Source organism: Hemitrygon akajei, chromosome 14 (genome assembly GCF_048418815.1).
Source record: "Hemitrygon akajei chromosome 14, sHemAka1.3, whole genome shotgun sequence".
NCBI classification, from domain to species: domain Eukaryota; kingdom Metazoa; phylum Chordata; class Chondrichthyes; order Myliobatiformes; family Dasyatidae; genus Hemitrygon; species Hemitrygon akajei.
Genome location: NC_133137.1, coordinates 4,758,211 through 4,779,998, shown reverse-complemented (window position 1 = coordinate 4,779,998; position 21,788 = coordinate 4,758,211). Strand labels below are relative to the sequence as shown.

Here is a 21,788-nt window from a genome sequence, read left to right as displayed (position 1 = left end):
TAAACAAAGACTGACAGACAACTAATGCCCAAAAGAAGAGAAACTGTGAAAATGACAATTGTACTGAGAGAACGAGGCCTTGAAAGCTCATCGGCATGTCTTAGGATCAGTTCAGAGAAGCAGCTGAAAGTATCAGAGCAGTCCAACACTCGCAGACCAGGGCTGTGCTTCAGATCTTTCCCTGTAACCCCCAGTACGCACCTCACAGACAATGCGAGGCCTATGAACCATTAGCTGGCTCCCCTACCCCACTTGCCTCCTCTCCAAGGTAACACTCACTTAGGCCCCATAGTTCTTCATCTCTGGTACACACCTGACAGCCCCTTGGACTCAACCTCCATCCAAGATTCCCTCCAGGTCCCAATTCCAGCGGAGCTGGCACATCAGCACCACAACATCTTGGGCTCATCCTGAAATCCCCAGCCCTACAGAAAAGCCAGTCGGAGCCCACCCAGGGATTACTTTGTCTCTGCAATCCGTCCCTCCTGTGCCTGCACCCACCCATGCCGCAGTCCCGTAATCGTCACAACCTGACACACTTGCACACAATAATTCGACTCCTCCACCGTTCCACCAATACTGCTCTCCTAGTCACTGGCCCTGCGTAGCTTGTGAACCCACTTTTTAATTATTCTGTGGATTTATTCTTTGGTTCCCTACAACCCTGGATATGTATATGAACATAAGAAATAGGAACAGGAGTAGGCCATCTGGCCCATCGTGCCTGCCTCCCGCCATTCAATAAGATCATGGCTGATCTGGCCATGGACTCATCTCCACCTACCTGCCTTATCCCCCTAACCCCTATTTCCCCTACTATGCAAAAATCTATCCCACCTTGTCTTAAATATATTTGTTGAGGTAGCCTCCACTGCTTCATTGGGCAGAGAATTCCACAGATTCACCTCCCTCTGGGAAAAGCAGTTCCTCCTCATCTCCGTCCTAAATCTACTCCCCCGAATCTTGAGGCTATGTCCCCTAGTTCTAGTCTCACCTACCAGTGGAAACAACTTTCCTACCTGTATCTATCTATTCCTTTCATCATTTTATATATTTCTATAAGATCTCATCTCATTCCTCTGAATTCCAGCGAGTACAGGCCCAGGTGATTCAGTTACTCCTCATAGTCTAACCCGCTCATCTCTGGAATCAACCTGGTGAACCTCCTCTGCACCGCCTCCGAAGTTAGTATATCCTTCCTTAAGTAATGAGACCAGGATTGCACGCAGTACTCCAGGTGTGGGCTTGCCAGCACCCCGTACAGCTGCAGCATGACCTCCCTGCTCTGAAATTCAATCCCTCCGGCAACGAAGGCCAACGTCCCATTTCCCTTCTTGACAGCCTGCTGCACCTGCAAACCAACCTTTTGTGATTCATGCACAAGCACTCCCAAGTCCCATTTTTTACCATTCAAATAATAATCTGCTCTTTCATTATCCTGAATAACCCAGTCTCCTCCTCACATGGACCCATAATCCTCAATGTAATCATCTGTCCCATCAACAATAATTTGCCAGCATTTATATGGTGACATTAACGAAAGAAAGTACCCTGCTTTTATCCCAAGTCGCATCATATCGTCATGGTATCTGGACCTTAACTACACCCTCTCCTTGATGCCAGGTATTGAAGGCCAAACTGTCACGTCGAGTCAAGTTTATTTTCACATGCACAGGTATGGTGGGATTACAATTACAGTGGGAAACCTGTTTGTAGCAGAATCACAGGCACAGGGATTCAGACAATAGTACATAACTATTCAAGACATGAAGAAAAGAGTGTGCAAAACATTTGTGCAAAAAAACAGAGAAGTTCATAGCAGGGCAAGAGGTAGGCAATAGGGAGACTTTAATGATTATTGACAAAGCATGAAGTAATATTGTTTGGGTCATTTATACTGTTCAGATCCAATATACATTTTTAAGTAAATCTCTGGCAACTGAGGAACAGTCGCAGGAGCAGCGTTCCACTGTTGTTCCGTCTCAGTATACACACAATTCAGAAGGTGAACACAAGTGAATGTGTGTTGTGATATGACTTGCAGAGAGATTTTGGGCTCGGATGAATGGTGGCCCCTGCTGCTGGCGTCCTGCGCCGTGCCGGCCCTGATCCAGCTCGCCATGCTTCCATGGTGCCCGGAGAGTCCCAGGTATCTGCTCATCGACCGGAAAGATAAGAACTCCTGCATGAAGGGTAAGCGGTGCCTAGGGAGGCAGGTAATTCTTCTTGTTGACTGTGGGAAGGCAAGAAAGAAAAGACATTAATAGACCCAGAGGCAGTTAATGTTCTCAAGTGAATGGAAAAGCATTCTCACTTTCTCTGTTCCATCAGTGGGTTCCCCATTCACGTTCCATTCCTCCATCTGTGCTCACTACACTTTCCTTCACCCTCTTCTCCTATCCACTCTCTCCTTTTCTCCTTCCTCTGTCCTCATCACACCCTTCAGGTGCTGAGGACACTCACTGTAGCTGCTGCTGTCACCATTCTGGGGATTCACCATTTCCATTTCCTGGCTTTGGACGTACCCGGCTGGAGGGAGTGGAGTTCCCTTTGTTTTTGCCGCATGGAAGAGTTGAGTTCAGCGCTCTCAAAGTGAAGTTCATGCCTTTGTTATACGAAGGCTTGGGAATCTTGAGAATTTGTAAATCATTTTTATTTATTTATTAATTGAAAGACAGATGCCACCCAGCAACCCCTGATTTAACCTTAGTCACAGCACAATTTACAATGAGCAAATAACCAACCAAGTGCTATGTCTTTGGACTGTGGGAGAAGACTGGAGCAGTCAGATGAAAGCCACGCTGCCCGTGGGAAGAACACACAAACTCCTTACGGAGAGCAGCTGGTTAGTACCTAGCACAATGAAGTGAAACGTGGCCATCTCACTTTGAACAGAGAGCTTCAATAATACGACTTATGACACAGTAATGGCAGTCAAGGAACCATCTCCAGTTCCAAGCACCTAACAGTTCCCGACTCCACTGAACATTGACAAAGCATTCTTCACCCTGCCTCGAGGCTGCGTGAAGTCAAAGAGCTCATACTTAGAGAAATGCGGGCATTTTAAATAATAATCCGCATTGGCCAGAAGGCCAGGAATGTGGACGCGGGGTGAAGAACATCCTGTGTCTCTGCCTTCTCTGCACTCACAAGCCAGAGCATTGGACATCTGTGGATGTCGGAATGTCGTAGATCTATGGGAGCGGATGTCTGTGTGAGCAGGAGGCACAAGGGCGAGGCAATCAGTGTGCCCAGAGTTTGAGTCTCGTCATTGGCTTGTCCAGGGGTCAATGCTAAAGATCGAGCCCGTAGGTCAATTGGAATTCCAGAATTCAATGCCCGATGGCTGAAGTCTGGAGACTCGAGTCCTGCGCTAGAGTGCAAGAGTCCGTGTGGGTGGGTGGGTGAGTGGGAGGTAGGAAAGGGGCTTGTTTTGTTGCTTGCTGTGCTCTGTGTTGTTCTGTTGAACATTGTAGACGTGCTATGTTGACGCTGGAATGTGTGGCCATACTTAGGGCTGCATCCTGCACATCCCTAGGTCTGTTGGTTGTTAATGCAAATGACACATTTCACTGTACAAGCGATAAATATATCTGAATCTGAAACAGACATCCATAAATCTGATTTATTCTCTCAATAATCTAGTGTGAGTCCTTCTCCACCAACCCCCCCCCCCCCCCCCACCACCACCCCACACAATCCCAATAGCTTGCTCTGCTGTGGATCTTAATGTTCATTCTTACAGGGGTTTTCAAGGGGGTTGTCTCCTAATGAACTCACTTCAGACAGCAGATGTTTATTTTGTCACCAAGATCTTCATATTTTTAAAGATTTAGATGGTCAAAAGTGTGGAGGAAAGGAGGAGCTGAATCATTATCGATCTGGTAACCAACGGCGTCACCCTTTCTGTTTTCTCAGCTCTGAAAAGGCTGCACGGCAACATCGATATCACGGCAGAAATGGACGAAATGCTGGAAGAGCAGGCTGTGCTTGAAGGTCAAAGTGCAAAGAGAATCTGGGAGCTGTTCCAGGATGGAGCCGTCCGGTGGCAGATGATCATAACCTTTCTGCTGGGCAGTGCCTTCCAGTTATGTGGCAACGATGCTGTAAGTAGGATTGAGATCCAGGGGAAGCTCAGCTCTTAAAAGCTAGTCACTGCAGTCAGTGTGGCTGCCCCAAAGCTCTGTCAGTATGAGCACAGCCCTCACCTCAGCTGCTGTCTGTGTGCAGTTTGTTCCCTCCTGAAACCTAAAGAAGTGCTGGCAACTTAATTTCCTCTAGTTAGGCTAGAATAATTAAAGGGCTGAAAACTGTGATTGTGAGAGAGAGCAAGGAGAAAAGAATGAGATGGGAGTAACCAATGATCTGCTGAGGAACTCAGTGGGTACAACAGCACCCATGGAAGGAAAGGAGCTGACGATACTCCAGATGAAAACCCTGCCTCAAGAAACATTGACAATCCCTCTTTGCCTCAGACGCTGCTCGATCCGCAGAGCTCCTCCAGCAGCTTGCTTGCAGCTCCGGGTTCCAGCGTCTGCTGTGCCGTGCCTCTCCGAGGTCAGGAATGAGATTGATGGGATTACTCCGGTGGGATGGGCCCTCGGGCCTGAACAGAAGGATCTACTCTGTGCACTGGTGCGAATCATCAGTAATGCTCGAGGCAACCTGAACCTGAGTTCAGCAGGTTGCTGCTATGCTGCTCACTACTTCTCCCTGGTCTCTGCATTCCATCATTAGCCCCAAAGCACCCTCCTTCATCCATTCTAATCATACAGCTCTGGACACACAACTACAGGATGCTGCCCGGTTTAGAGGGCACGTGCTATCACGAGAGGCTGGATAAACTTGGGTTGTTCTCTCTGGAGCACCAGAAACTGAGGGGAGATCTGATAGAGGTTTACAAGATTATGAGAGGCATAGTGGACAAAGTGTATCTGTTTCCCAGGGTTGAACTGTCCAATACCAGAGGGCAAACATTGAAGGTGAGAGGGGGTAGGTTCAAGGGGGATGTGAGGAGTAAGTTTTTTACTCAGAGAATCGTGGATACCTGGAATGTGCTGTCTGGTGTGGAGGCAGAGGAAAAATGTTAGAGGCTTTTAAGAGACGTTTGGTAGACACATGGATGTAAGGAAGGTGCAGGGTATGGGCATTGTGTAGGGAGAAGAGGGATTAGTGTTTGGGTGTTTTTGATTTGCTTTTTAGCTGGTTCGGCACAACATTGTGGGCTGAATGGCCTGTTCCTGTTTCTGTACTGTTCTATGTTCACATCTGCAAAGAACTCCAATGGATTGCTAAAACATTATATCCCTTCCATAAATCCCTGTTAACTCTGTTCAGTCCTACTGTTCTTTACCTGCCACTCAGTTATTATCTCTGTCAATATACAGACTGATAGTTTCCTGTTTTTGTTCTCTATATCTCTCTTCTTTCCTTAATAGTGGGAACACATTTGCTACCCCCAATCCACATGAACAGTTCTAGAGTTTTAGAGGCCTGGCCATCTGCATGGCCATCTCATTAAAAACTCTGTGTTGTGAATCATCAGGTCCTTGGGACTTATCAGCTTCCAAGCTCACCAGCTTTTCTAGTCTATTTTCCAGTAATAGTTAATTCCTTCAGTTCCTCATTCTCACAAGAGCCTTGATTCTCTTTTATATCGCTTAAGTTTTGCATTTCATTTCGAGGGGACTAGAATATAAAATCAAGGATGTAATGTTGAGACTTTATTTGGGCCTCACTTGGAGTATTGTGAGCAGTTTTGGGCCCCTTATTTTTGAAATAATGTGCTGAAACTGAAGAGGGTTCAAAGGAGGTTCACGAAAATGATTCCTGGATTGAATGGCTTGTCATATGAAAAGCATTTGATGGCTTAGGGCCTGTATTCACTAGAATTCAGAAGAATGAGGGATGATCTCATCGAAACATATCAAATTGTAAAAGGCTTTGATAAAGTGGATGTGGAGAAGATGTTCCCTATGTCGGGAGAGTCTAAGACTAGAGGACATAGCCTCAGAATAGAGGTGCGTCCTTTTAGAACAGAGATGAGCAAGAATTTCTTTAGTGAAAGAGTGGTGAATCTATGGAATTTTTTGCCACATGTGGCTGTGGGGGACAAGTCTTTACGTACTCTTAAGGCAGAGGTTGACAGATTCTTGACTGGTCAGGGTGAGAAGGGATATGGGGAGAAGGCAGGAGATTGGAGTTGAGAGGAACATTGGATCAGCCATGATGAAATGGTGGAGCAGAGTCAATGGACCAAATGGCCTAATTCTGCTCTTATGTCTGATAGTTTAATGTTTTTTTTCCATGAACCTTCAGACCATGGAAGCAGAGTTAGGCAATTGGGCACATTGAGTCTGGTCTGTCATTCGACCATGGCTGACTCATTTACCATCTCAACCCCATTATCCTGCCTCTTCTACATAACCTTTGATACCTTTACCAATTAAGAACCTATCAAACTCTGCTTTAAGCATACCCAATGGCTTGGCCTGCACGATCTGCTGGGAGGGGGCAGCATGGTAGCATTGTAATTAGTGTAATGCTATGATGCTAATCACTACCGCCAGCAACTTGGGTCCAATTCCCACTGTTGTCTGTAAGGAGTTTGTACGTTCTCCCCCTGTGACTGTGGGGGTTTCCTCTGGGTTCTCTGGTTTCCTCCCACATTCCAGGAGTAGGTTAATTGGTCACATGGGTGTAATTGGGTGTCATGGACTCAAGAAGGGTATATGGTGATTGTTTAATTTCTCCGCTCCTGACAAAGCCCAAGGACAGACTTGACTCGAAAGGCAATGGCTGGAACAGAACCTTGTAATCTCTGAAGTGAGGTGAGTCACCCATTCCTGATTTCCTCCCTGTCCTTTGTAGGTGATACTCTTAGCCATGGACACATGGAGGTCTACACGTCCAGCAGACTGGAGGCATGCAGTCTGATACAGCCTCATAGAACTCAGCCAGCAACCCACCGCTTCCTGTTTCATTCCTCTTGAAAGAATGGATAAACCTTGTCAGCTTATCCAAAGATGATGGTTCTTCTAAACTGTCACTTCAACTCTCTAAGATAGACCAGAAGTTCTTAAGAGCTGAGTTGTGCCTTTGATTGTCATTCCACATCCAAAATTATCTTTGAATTGAGTAGCATGCTACACTATCTATGAGTCAAAGGGTCACGGCCCAAAACGTCAACTATCTATTCATTTCCATAGATGCTTCCTGACCTGCCGGTCCCTCCAGCATTTTGTGTGTGGTTGTGGTTGTTGTGGGACTGAAGTACAGTTTCAGGCAAGGTAGTAGAGAACAAATTATCATGAAAAACATCCATCTTCTTGAATACATTTAATATGGAAAGGGATTAAGAAATATGGGGAGAAGGTGGGAACAGGGAATGAGGTATCCATGACCCCTTGGCTTTGTGATAATCCAGTAGTTCTGGGGTGGCAGGGTAGTGTAGTGGTTAGCACAATCTCTTACAGTGGCCTGTTGTAAGATCTGAGTTCAGTTCCTGCCACCACCAATTTGTTCTCCCTGTGACCACAAACTTCTCTTACAGTGCTCCGGTTTCCTATCGCTTTCCGAAGACGTACAAGGTAGGGCTAGTGAGTTGTGGGCATGGTGCTGGGAGCTCAGCGACACTTGTGGGCTTCCCAGCATAATCCTCACTGATCTGATTTGATGGAAAAGACATATTTTACAGTATGTTTCAATATACACTTGACAAATAAAGCTGATCTCACCAGGAAGTTAACCACTAAATCTTGTATTTCCTTTTTTTTTGTAATTTATTTTTTATTGAAGTTCATCATCAAACAAACATTTCCATAAGATGTATTTCAGACATTGTACATATTTATCATATAATCATATATGTCACAAATCTCCACAAAGTACTTATCTGAGGTATATACTTATAGAAAAGAGTGGAAAGAAAAAACAAACAAAAGGAAAAAAACTATGTACAAGTAGGGAGTGATCTTTTTTTACAACAGATTCATTGATTTGTGAGAATAAAATCAGGCCTATGAGGCATTACGTAGTTAAACCATTTTTCCCAGTATGAATCAAATTGTTCCAGCTTATGGTGAATAGATGCTGTTATCTTCTCCATTTTGTAAATGTCCATTGTAATTTCCATCCATGTATTTAAAGTTGGGCTCTCCTGTGATAACCATTTCCTAGTAAGAGTCTTTTTACCAGCCACCAACAGTATATTCATTAAATATTTATTTCTTTTCAACCATTCTTGAGGTATATATCCAAAATATATGGTCTTGAATGGGGTTGGGGGGGATGGTGGTTACTGAATGGCTTGAACCCTTATTTCATACTGTTCCCACCAAATGCTTTACTCACTGCTGAGATGTCTGTTCAACCCCCAGGTTAGCTACTATGTGGACCTGCACAATGTTTTTGCACTCACAATGCATCACGGTCAGTCACACTGTCTGGAACATTCACACAGACTCAAACAACCAGTAATTAGGTGCTGTAGATTGTAGAGTTAAACAATGGAATAACTGACTCCCCCACTTCACTGTCACAACCTGAATTGGTTACCAGTGGCACAATCAGCACACAGCACATTATGGAGAAATGCTGAGGCTGTGAGTTCGCATCTCACCAAGAGCACATGTGGGTTCCCATCCTCGATGAGGAGAGGAATGTGTTTGTTAAGTCTGTTAGACATGACATGTCTGTTTTTTGTTCGTAATGTGATTGTGTAATAGCATTGCCATGATTGAATTTATAATAAATGTATTTTTGTAAAGAAAACTAAATTACATGAATTTACTGCCTGTCCAATGCATTATTCTGTCTATATTTTGCTGGATTCAGAGTCTAATTTCTTTTTTTTCGGACAGATGTATTACTACGCTGTATATGTGTTCCGTGCTGCAGGAATTCCTGATGAAAGGATCCAGTATGTCACCATTGGAACTGGGTGCTGTGAGTTCACTACCTCATTGACAAGTGTACGTATTGTTTCGCTATGAACTAATTTTCCTCACAATTCTGATGTTAGGTTATGACAATCTCCATCAAATCTAATTTCCAACTCTCACATTTTTTTGACTTTAATCGCAGGACTGAGTTGCACCAGTGTTGGCTGTTCTGCCATCTTTCCACAGTGTCCTCTGAATTTACATAAGTCATTGATTCTCCCTGTCACTAAAATTATACACAGGTTGATTCATGCTGCTTAAAGATAGTGCAGAGGTGAGATACATGCTGGATAACATCAACATTGGGCTGGATAAAATATTTAAAAATATACTAGAGACCTGTGCAGATTAAATGTTATACATCAAAATATCTAATTTGGAGACCACTAGAGCAATTATGAGTCTGACAACCGAGCCTGTACATGGCACTGTGCCTTGAAGGAAGACAATATTTCCTACTAAGTGAAACATAATGGCTTAGAAATTCCTCTGATCAACTCAAACAAATGGCTATTTTCACTCACTTCTTACAAATCCACTTCCAAAGGTTTCAAAGGTACATTAATGTCAGAAAAATGTATACACCATACATCCTGAAATGCTTTTTTTTCACAGATATCCACAAAAACAGAGGAGTGCCCCAAAGAATGAACAACAGTTAAATGTTAGAACCACAAAGCTCCTCCCCCCACTACCCTCCCTCCCGCGCATAAGCGGCAGCAAGAACAATCCCCCCCTCCCCCCACCAGGAAAAAAAAGCATCGGCACCTGCCACCAGGCACTCAAGCGTGAGCAAAGCAACAGTAAAGACACAGACTTGTAGTTACCCCAAAGGCTACATTGTTCACCCGGCATTCGACATACCACAGGCTCTCTCACTCTCCCAAATAAGGGAGAAAGAGGTCTCTCCAGACACATCTTTTCGAATTAACAAGCCTTTAACATCCCCACTCGCCACTTTATTTGTTCTGTCCCTCAAATTTAGGATCAGCTTGCCCATAGAAGGTAGAGAGTGGAGGTCGATGGGATTTATTTTGTGACTCGTGCTGTTCTGTCTCTCTTGCTTTCCAGCTTATAACAGATATTCACTTCATTAGTGTCCACCTTTCTCTTCAACAAACTTGTTTGATTTCTCTCTTCCCTCATTTCAATTTGAACAGTTATGAAGCTGCTTCTTTCTCTCCTAAAACCTGTTGAGTATTTTCAACATTTTCTGCTTTTATTTTGGATTTTCAGCATCAGTATGGTATTCTGTTTCTGAAGAACTTTGCCTTGTTCATGTATTACAAAGCCTAAGATCTCGTATGTTTTATTAACTCCTCTTTCAATATATTCATTTATTCTACATATCTTAATCTTCTGGATGAGCGTCCATGAGGGACCTTCTCAAACACCTTACTAAGATCCATGAAGAAAATATCCATTTAATATATCCTAACACCTTAGAATCAGAATCAGCTTTATTATCATTCACATATTCCATGAAATGTGGTGTTTTCTGGCAGCAGTATAGTGCAATAGATAAAAAACAATAAGTTATAATAAGAAATATTTAAAAAATAAATATGGAAGTACAGGGCACTCCTCTGTTTTCGTGGATGTTTGCGAGGAGAAAGAATTTCAGGATGTATATTGTATACATTTCTCTGACATTAAATGTATCTATTGAAACCGAAAGTGAGGTATGTGTTCATGGTCTGTTCAGAAATCTGATGGCAGCTGGAAAGAAACTGTTCCTGTAACATTGAGTGTTTGTCTCAGACTCCTTCCAGACTCTTTTCCCTCATGATAGCAATGAGAAGAGGACAGGTCCTGGATGGTGAGGATCCTGAGGCATCGCTATTGGAGATACCCTCGATGGTGGGGAGGCAAGTGCCATGACGGCTGAGTTCACAACCCTCTGCAGTTTTTTTACCAGGGCTTCCATGCTAAACCGGAGATGTAACCAGTCAGTATGCTCTCCATGGTACAGCTGTAGAAATGTCACATATCAGAGATACATGCACATGAATCCTCAAGGATTGTACTGTTTATTCCATATCGCATCTTCGAACTGTGCCTGCCAAAATATTGATGGCTCTTTCTCTCCAATCTCTGGCTGTTGCAACTGGAAACACTGGAAAAACAACTTTTAAAGTGCTTTAAGTAGTTCCTGTCAATTCTCTGAATTATGAAAACTTTTACAGTAACTGTAGTTCTGTGCTCTTCAGATCCCCTTGTGCATTCCTACACACTGGTGCCTTGATCTGCATGGTAAGCCTTCAAAGGGTGATCACTTCAAGCAGCAACCAATGACAACATTAATTTTCCTCCATTAGAATCTGTTCATTGACCGGACTGGGCGCAAGGTGCTGCTTATGGGAGGTTATAGTCTGATGGCTGCTTGCGGAATATTGTTCACCATCTCCTTGACTCTTCAGGTATGTCATAGCTTCTTCCACACTGGTAAAAGGGACAAGTCATGTTGGATTTCAACTGTTTTCCTGTTAAGTTTCCACTAACTGGAACACATTTATCTGGTGTGTTCATATACATATGAAGGTCATGTTTTAAGAATTCCCAACTATGGGAAACTTTGCTCAATTTTGTGCTCTTGGATGATAGGTTAAAACTCCAACCTATCAATGGGCCACATTTCCATTCCTTTTCAAATCTTTTTATTATTATTATTATTATCCAAAATAACAAGTGTACATTGAAGTAAGTAACACTTACAATGTATCAAAAGAGAAACAAAACAATATTAAGGATTGAAAAATACGGTGACACAAAAAAAAGAGAAGAAAAAAAAACCCTATTGAAGCAAGAAAAAAGTGAGAAACAAAAAGAACCCATTAGGTGTTCAACCTCGGAGCCATGCATCATATGAAAAGCTTCTAAAGATAAACATCAAACTGCCAGCAAGAAAAATTATACCAAAATGTACAATTAGATCATGGAGGAAATCTATCAATTAACTCAAATGGTAATAATGAGCAAGTGAACCCCATCTTTTCTCAAAATCAAACATAGGTTTGATGATTCAACTTCTAATTTTCTCCAAACTAAGACATAACATCACTTGAGAGAACCATTGTGACAGAGTGGGAGCCGATGTATCCTTCCACTTCAACAGAATGGCCCTCCTAGCTGTCAATGTAACAAACGCAATAACATGTTGGTCAGACAAAGAAATACCACGGATATTTTGAGGAATTATTCCAAAGAGCACAGTTAATTTGTTAGGTTGTAAATTAATTTTAAGTGCTTTAGAAATTGTAGAAAAAACTGACTTCCAAAACTGTTCCAGTACAGAACAAGACCAAAACATGTGTGTCAGTGTAGCTGTCTCAGTTTTACATCTAACACAATAACTATCAACATTAGGAAAGATTTTAAACAATCTCTCCTTCGTCAAATAGAAACGATGTACAATTTTAAAATGAATCAATGAATGGCTAGCACAAATCGAGGAAGAGTTAACCAACTTCAAGATCTGCATCTAGTCCTCTGTTATAAAAGTCAGATTAAGTTCCTTTTCCCAATCTTGTTTAATCTGAAAGAAAAGGGTGCTTATCCCATTGTAATAATAAATTTTAAATTCTTCCAATGGAACCCTTCATCAAAGGGTTCATACTCATAATAGTATCCAACAGGTCAGCCTATAATATGCAAGGAAAATTACTTAAATATTTTTGTAAGAAATGTCGAACTTGAAGATATTGTAAGAAGTGTGAATATGAAAGAGAGTATTTATCAACTTAATTGTTCAAAAGACATCAGTCTACCTTCTTTAAATAGATCCAAAAAAGAATTAATACCTTTAGTTTTTCAAAATAAAAAAATTGGATCACTCAAAGAAGGCTTAAAAAAAGTTTTAATAAATTAAATTACAAAGTTTAAAGTTTTTAAGATTAAAATAATTACAGAACTGGAGCCAAATTTGTAAAGAATACTTAATCACAGGGTATAAATTTAAATTAGCAACTTTAGCTAATTGTATAGGTAGAGCAGCTCCCAATAATGAGGTTAAATAAAACTGTTTCACAGCTTTCAATTCCAAATGTACCCAAATTGGCCGCTCATTCTTATCAACCCAGTATAACCAAAAGGACATATATCGCACATTAACAGCCCAGTAATACATTCTTAAATTAGGCAAAGCATGACCTCAGTCCTTTTTCAATTTTTGTAAGTGACATTTAGCAATTCTTGGTCTTTTATCATTCCAAATAAAAGATGAGATAATAGAATCAATTCGATCAAAAAACTTCTTAGTCAAAAAAACGGATATTCTGAAATAAATATAAGAATTTTGGTAAAATCATCATTTTGATTATATGGATGCGGCCAACAAGGGAAAACGTAAGTGGGTTCCATCTGCTAAATAAATACTTCATAGAATCTACTAAGGGAACAAAATTACCTTTATAAAGATCCTTATATTTTTTAGTGATTATAATGCCTAGATATCTAAAGGAATCCATAACTTTGAAAGGAGAATTATCATATATAGAAACAGATTCATTTAAAGGAAACAGTTCACTTTTATTAAAATTAATTTTATATCCTGAAAAATCTCCAAATTCATTGAATAATTTTAGCAAGGCAGGGATAGATTCCTCAGGATTAGATATATAAACCAGTAAATCATCAGCATAAAGAAAAATCTTATGAATGGTCTCATTCGACTTGATCAAACGCTTTTTCAGCACCCAAAGAGATGACGCATTGTGGAATTTTAAAAGAAGATGAATATATAATATTAAATAATCTCCGAACATTTGAAAAGGAATAACGACCCTTTATAAATCCTGTTTGATCTTTAAAAATAATTTTACCCAAAGTGGGCCACATTTCCCTATGGGTTGTCAGAACAATAGCTATTGGGTGGGGGGGGGAAGTGAAGTTAAAAACTAGAATGGAAGGGATAAAATACTCAAAGGAATCGGTCTGACAAATTGAATGGCCTATTCTTGATCTTTATTTCACTGCCTAATTCACTTTAAGCTGCTGATAAAACTCTCATTAAAGTCCAGTGAATTGTAGGCTCTATTATTACAACATATTCCTGACTGACCTTTATTCTTCTATTCTCTGAGGTCATTAAAAAACCATCGTGCCAATATTGTTACTCCCACTGTGCCACTCATCCATTGCTCTTGGTACTGACATGCACCAGCACCAAGTTAAGCCTTATATACATTCTAAAATGTTCATCCTTACTTTGAAATCCCTACATGACCTTGAGTTCCCCTCTATCTTTAACCTTTCACAGTCCTGTAAATCTCTTGGAAATTGGGTCTCCTTTAATTCAGCCTGTTAGCTCAGCTCTGGATTTAACTATTCCACCACTGGTATTTATATTAAATGATGTTCTTTATATGAAACAAGCTCCTCAAATCTTCTGTTTCTTTCTGCCATCCATCAAGATGCTCTTTGACCAAAGATTTCATCACCTGCCTTAATACTTCCTTCGATCATTTGTAGTCAACTTTTTCTGTTTCATAATGGCCCCGGTGAAGTGTTAAATACATAAATGCAAACAGTTATTGCTGTGTGTAAAAGTGGGCATTGATAGACCAAAATATTGATGGACTTGTATAGTGCTGAGCATGGCATAGACTTTTATAATCCACCCTGAGGAACAATCAGATCCAAGGCCAGGTTTGTGATTTGTTCTCAGTGGAAGATGTTGTGCTTGAGTTGCTGGATTGAGTTAAGTGAGACACACAAGATACAATATATATTAGATAGCCAATTTACATTGAGGTTAAAAATCTGCAACCATATATGTTTCGATTGGGAGGAATAATGGATCCATTCCCTTAACACTGTGCTGCAACGCAGAGCTCTGGTTTGCCGTTTTGACATGAAGTGACAAGTAAAGCATGACTTTTGAATTGCGAGATGAGTATCAAATTAGCCTTACTAATCTTGACAAGATGTCACAATTAGGAAAAGGACTGTGCCTTACCTGTCTAATCGATTCTCCCTCTTTACTGACCTAGGACAAGATCAGCTGGGCGCCGTTCCTCAGCATGGCCTGTATCTTTGCATCGATCTTAGGCTTTGGAATTGGCCCAGGTCATTATTGCTATTAAACTTTTTATCTTACACAGAGAGAAACAAAATCAAAAGAGAACAAGGCAATTACAAAATATCTGATGTAGAAGCTAAAAAATGCTGGGAGTATTCACTGGGTCAGGCAGCGTCTGTGGAGAGAAAGTGACCGAGAAACAGAATTAATGTTTCTACTTGATGATCTTCATCATAACTGTAAATAAGACAAGCTCTAAACAAGGGTAAAGATATAGCATGAAAGGAATTAAACTATAATAGTGAGGATGGCAAAAGATTAGATGCCTAAAATGGGGTAGAAATAAAATGAATGGTTCAAGAAAGATATAAACGGGAATAGCCAGATCACCAAGGGACATTGTTGAACTTCATGTCAGCTGGAGGGATGAGAAGTGCCTAAGAAAAATGAAACAGGTGCTTTGAACTTCCCAGAAACAGGAGGGGCATGGAGCAGTTGGAAGTTAAACATGTGTGGGAAATGGCTTTTTCAGTTGTGTAGCCCCAAGTGGACTTGCTTATTTTCACTAGACTCCCATATTCCAGTGGAACCCAGGGTTAGAGACATCCTCATATTGCATCTGCCATTCCAACCCACTTTACATCACAACTATAATGCTCTCTCTGTCCCATTTGATGCAGTTCCATGTCCAATATACATACAGTGCATTCAGTTGTAAAAATACAGTTTGCAAGGTGTACTCTTCCCCGTTGACTATCCACGAAGAATGTTTCACTATATTTCAATATCATGTATTTTAGTTCCACTCAACTTGTAAATTCTTTTTCTTTTCCATATCTTAGCTGGTGTGTCTGCAGTCATCCCGATGGAAATCTTTGACCAGACTGCACGGCCAGCCGCCTACATGATCATTGGCTCCCTGTTCTGGATAAACCTCATTATAGTTGGTCTGGCTTTTCCATTTCTTGTTGTAAGTGTCCTGAATGTAATTGAATTTTCTGGCACAAACTATAGAGATTTTGTTAAATATTCTAGGTTGCAGCACGTCCTTTTTGGAAGTTTCTTGCATATAATTATTCACTAATTTGAGTTTTTTTCTATCTTGTACTTTGCGAGCTATATTATTGATTCATTCTGTTGGAAGTTTTGCTGAAGTGACATGCTTTAATGATGTCCCACCTCTCCTTAGTTCTGTTCTTACTACCCATAGGCACAGCTTAAATCTGCACCTTCCACCTGCCCACACACACTCTGGAGGATTGAAGATTCACCCAGTCATCATTCCATTGAAGATTCACCCAGTTGCTATTCCATTGAAGATTCACCCAGTCACCATTCTATTGAAGACTCACCCAGTCACCATTCTATTGAATATTCACCCAGTTGCTATTCTATTGAAGATTCACCCAGTTGCCATTCTATTGAAGATTCACCCAGTCACTGGCAACTGGTCACCCAGTGTCACACTCTTAGTCACTAGTTGAAATACAGGGATCTTGCATATTGTAGAGACTTGTCTGGCAGTGGGACTGGCACACGCAGTCACCAGCCATCAGCAGGTCAGAAGCCATAGAACGGAAAGGTTAGCTCAGGCTTTGCAAGAGGGCAGAGTTACACAAAAGTCCTACCATAGAGGACTTTTGAGACTGAAGAAATAGACCACAGATGGGTATGCACAATGCTATAAAGCAGGACTGCAGTGTAAATGTGGACAGAGGCCAGATCCTAGCATGTATATGGTGTTGTGTAGAATTCAGAGCCACATCTTCCAGCATGGAAGTGGCAGCCAGTTCAATTTCATCACCTGTAGACCATATGGAGTAAATCACAGTTGACATGTCAGCTTCCACTCAACTATAAACTGAGGTCAACCAACTTGCGAGTGTTGTACTGGAAGCTCTATCAGCTTCTGCTGAGGGTCCAGGCAAGAACTTTGAAGTTGCACTTGAAGAATAACATGAAATATGAAAAAAATAAACAGAGTGTTCCAAGTTCTCAGCATGTCAGACAGCATCCACGGAAAGTGAAAAACATAAACATTTCAAACCGATTATCTTTAGGAGATGTGGAACAAAATTAGATATGTAACACACAAAATGCTTGAGAAACTTAGGAAACATCTATAGAAAGGAATAAAGAGTCTCGGCCTGAAATGTCGACCCGTTATTCCTCTCTATGCTGTAGATGCCACCTAACCTGGTGAGTTCCTCCAGCATTTTGTGTGTGTTGCTCCAGATTTCCAGCATTGTGGAATCTCTTGTGTTTAAGATTAGTTGAAAGTATGGACATTGCAAGTCAAATATGTAGTGGCAAATGCATTTAAACATTACACTACCAAAGGGCACTGACTCTGTCTTTCTGTCTTTCAGGAAGGTCTGGGCAGTTTCTGCTATATGCCATTTCTTTCATTCAGCTTATTTGCAGCTATTTTCATTGGATGTTTCCTGCCAGAAACAAAAGGGAAAACCTTTCTGGAAATTTCTCAGATATTTCACAAGCGCAACTTTAAGACTCAACTGGAAGAATCGTCAGCAAGTTCCTGAAAGCCAAGAGAGAAAAATAACGTCATGAGCACAAAACAGATAACTGTATTAATTGTATCATGGTGTAACATCCTTTGTCAACTGGCCTGTCTTTTCTCTTTAATATCTGCTTTTCTTCACTTGCATGGGAGAAAAGAAATGAATATTGAAATGTTTTGCATTTTTTCCACGTTGATGTTAGGAAGCTGATGCTTCAGGACTGGTTGAGGAGGACATTAATTATGCAAAATGATCAACAAAATGTAACCATTTAGTTCAATAATAAAAAAAAATCTCCACTTTGCAAATCTGATTCTGGGTATCTTCAGACACCTTTGAGAAACTGGCTCAGAACAGAGGACGATGGAGATGGAAGGTCATCAGTGATCTATGCTCCACTTGTAGCTAGGGGCCCAAGAACTTCAGACACAGTTGACGTTGCTAATGATCTGAGCTTCAATCTGGAGGGCAGATTAGGGAATCCTAATAAAATAACAGTGGTAATCTCTTGTGGGCTGAAATGGATGTTCACTGTGCACATGCAGAGTCCATGGTTCTGTCAGTGACTTAGCTGTACAGTGGACAAGCAGGGGTACAGGTGCCAGGGTCAGGGGTGTCTTGGATTGGGTCCACAGTGTTCTAAAAGGGGAGGGAAAACAGCCAGAAGTCATGGTACTTATTGGTACCAAAAACACAGGTCAGAAAAGGGATGAGGATCTGAAAAGAGAATACAGGGAGCGTGGTTGAAAGCTGAAAAGCAGCAGCTCAAGGGAGTCATCTCTGGTTTGTGACCTGCGACATGTGCCAGTGAGGGTAAGAATAGGATCATTTGGCAAATGAATGTGTGGCTGAGGAACTGGTGCACGGGGCAGGGTTTCAGATTTCTGGAACATAGGGATCTCATCTAGGGAAGGTATGACCTGTACTAAAGGATGGGTTGCACCTGAACTTGAGAAGAATCAATATCATTGTGAGTAGATTTGCTTGAGTTGTTGGGGAGGGTTTAAACTAATTTGGCAGAGGGATGTGAACTAGAGAGATAGGGCTGAGGATGCAACAGTCGGTATACAAGTAGATGCCATGTGTAGTGAGACTGTGAGGAAGGACAGGCAGATGATAAAGCGATATTACAGTCAGTGGGAAGGGTTGGAGAGTACCTTTAAACTGAATAAAAGGATCAACAGTTCAAGAGTTTGGAAAAATGAGATTAAATAAAAGGGAAGGAGAGTGCAGGAGAGGTTACAAAAGTCTCCAGAACAAATTAAAAATTGTCATGCAGTTAGAAATTGGCAGGATGATGTTGTGAGCATCACTGAGTTGTTGCTGAAAGAAGATCACAGTTGGGTGCTCAACATCCAAGGATAAACAGTGTATCATAAGGATACGCAACACATACAAAAAGCTGGAGGAACTCAGCAGGTCAGGCAACATCCGTGGAAATGAGCGGTCAATGTTTTGGGCCGAGACCCTTCGTCAGGACTCATAAGGATTGACGGGTAGGCAGAGGGGGTGTGGTGGTTCTGTTGCTAATGAATTAAACTAAATCCATAAAAGTGGCTGAATGTAAAAGGGCAATGTCATGATAGCCTTGGGGGATTTCAATAGGCAGGTAGATCGTGGAAATCAGGTTGGTGCTGGATCCCAAGAGGGGAATTTGTTGAAAGCCTGTGAATTGCAGTTGCGCCTACTAGTTAAAGGTAACCCTGGATTCAGTGTTGTGCAATGAACCAGATTTCATTAGGGAGGTTAAGGTAAAGGGACCCTTAGGAATTAATGATCATAATGTGATTGAATTCACCCTGCACTCTGAGAAGGAGATGCTAAAATCTGATGTATCACTATTACAGTGGACTGAAGGGAACTACAGAGACATTAGCAAAGAGCTGGACAAAATTGATTGGAAGGGGACATTAGGAGGGATGACAGCGGAGCAGCAACAGCTGGAGTTTCTGGGAACAATTCAGAAGTCGCAGGATAGATACATCCCAACGAAGAAAGAGCATTCTGAAGGGAAGATGAGGCAACCGTTGGTGACAAGGGAAGTGAAAGGCAGCATAGAAGCAAAACAGAGGGCATATAATAGAACAAAAATTAGAGGGACACTGAAGGATTGGGATGCGTTTAAAAACAAACAAATGGCAACTGGGAAGTACTAAGGAAAGAAAAGGTGAAATATGAAGGTAAACTTGCCAATAATATAAAAGAGAATACCAACATTTTTTTTCAGATATTTAAAGAGTAAAAGAGAGACAAGAGTGGATGTCGGACCTCTGTAAAATGATGCTGTAGAGGCAGTAATGGAGAATTAAAAAATGACAGATGAGCTCGATAAGTATTTTGTGTCAGTTTTCACCGTGGAAGACACCAGCAGTATGCCAGAAATTCGAGAGTCGGGGAGCAGAAGTATGTGAAGGTGCCAATATTAGGCAGAAGGTTCTTGGGAAACTGAAAGGTCTGACGGTAGATAAGTCACCGAAACCAGATGGACTATATCCCAAGGTTCTGAAGGAGGTAGCTGAAGAGATTCTGGAGGCATTAGTAGAAAACTTTTAAGAATGACTAGATTCTGGAATAGTTCTGGAGGAATGGAAAATCAGAAATGTCATTCCAATCTTTAAGAAGGAAGAGAGGCAAAAGAAAGGAAATTACAGGCCATAAACACAAGAGATTCTGCAAATGCTGGAAATCCAGAGCAGCACACAAAATGGTGGAGGAACTCAACAGATCAGGCAGCATCTATGAAAATGAATAAACAGTTGATGTTTCAGGACAAGATCTTTCTTCCTGTCTGGGACCACTTACTTTCCTGTGATATCTCAACTATTTGCATGATGGAATTGATGGCTTTGTGGCCTAACTTGCGGATGATATGAAGATAGTTTGAGGGGCAGATAGTGTTGAGGAAGCAGGGAGTCTGCAAGAGGATTTAGACAGATTCCGAGTTTGGGCAAAGAAATGAGAGATGGAATACAGTGTTGGGAAGTGTATGCTCATACACTCTGAAGTAGAAGGAATAAAGACATAGACTATTTCCAAACAGGGAGCAGATTCAGAAATCAGAGGCTCAAATGGACAGGGGATCCTCGTGCAAGCTTCCCTATAGATTAACTTGTAGATTGAGTTGGTGATAAGGAAAGCAAATGCGATGTTAGCATTCATTTCAAGTGGATAGAATATAAAATAAAGGATGTAATGCTGAGACTTTATAAGGCATTGGTCATGCCTCACTCGGAGTATTGTGAGTAATTTTGGGCTCCTTCTCTAAGAAAGCATGTGCTGCACTGGAGAGCGTCCAGAGGAAGTTCAGTAGAATGATCCTGGGAATAAAAGGGTTACATATGAGGAGTGTTTGGTGGTCTGGGTCTATACCCACTGGAGTTTAGAAGAATAAGGGGGGGGGGGGATCTCATTGACGCCTATCAAACACCGAAAAGCCTTGATAGACTGGATGTGGAAAGGATGGTTTCTATAGTGGGGGAGTCTAGGTCCAGATGGCACAGCCTCAGAATACAAGTCATCCCATTAGAACAGAGATAAGGAGGAACTTCGCTAGCCAGAGCATGGTGAATCTGTAGAATTCATTGCCTCAAATGGCTTTGGAGGTCAAGTCATTGTGTATAGTTAAAGTGAAGGTTGATATGTTTGATTAGTAAGATTAAAAAGGTTATGGGGCGAAGGTAGGAGAGGGATGAGAGAGATAATAAACCAGCCATGATGGAATGGCGGAGCTAGTTCAATGGGCCAAATGGCCTCATTCTGCCCCTATGTCTTATGGGTATGAAACTATAGTAACTGTAATTGTGATTAGTTTATTATTGTCATATGTACCAACATACAGTGAAAAGCTTTACTTTGCTATGGGATCCAGACAGATCATTCTGTATGCGTATTTTTGAGGCAGAACACAAGGAATAAAAATACATGAACACAAGAGATTATGCAGAGCCTGGAAATGCAGTGCAACACACACTGAATGTTGGAGAAATTCAGCAGGTCAGGCAGCACCTATGGAGTGGAATAAACAGTCAATATTTCAGGCCGAGATACTTTATCCTGGAAAGAAAGGGGACAGGAGTCAGTTATAGAAACACAGAAACCCTACAGCACAATACGGGCCTTTCAGCCCAGAAAGCTGTGCCAAACACGTACTTACATTAGAAATTACCAGGGGTTACCCATAGCCTTCTATTTTTCTAAGCTCCATGTACCTATCCAAGAGTCGCTTAAAAGACCCTATCGTATCCACCAAAGGAAGGGGGAGGGAAAGAGTACAAGATGACAGGTGACAGGTGAAACCAGGCAAGG

General features: G+C 41.5%; 1 protein-coding gene across 2 annotated transcripts in view; it reads left to right on the top strand.

Moving 5' to 3' along the window:
- The window catches only part of LOC140738242 (solute carrier family 2, facilitated glucose transporter member 11-like), a 29,113-nt gene extending 11,322 nt beyond the window's left edge, over positions 1-17,791 (top strand). For both annotated transcript variants that reach the window (XM_073065386.1, XM_073065385.1), the window contains 7 exons: positions 2,045-2,193; positions 3,919-4,106; positions 8,862-8,972; positions 11,261-11,362; positions 14,933-15,008; positions 15,804-15,931; positions 17,331-17,791. In XM_073065386.1, coding sequence (XP_072921487.1) covers positions 2,045-2,193; positions 3,919-4,106; positions 8,862-8,972; positions 11,261-11,362; positions 14,933-15,008; positions 15,804-15,931; positions 17,331-17,504 — 928 coding nt within the window. In that variant the 3' untranslated portion in view covers positions 17,505-17,791. The remainder of the gene's footprint in view (positions 1-2,044; positions 2,194-3,918; positions 4,107-8,861; positions 8,973-11,260; positions 11,363-14,932; positions 15,009-15,803; positions 15,932-17,330) is intronic.
- The last annotated feature ends 3,997 nt before the right edge of the window (positions 17,792-21,788 follow it).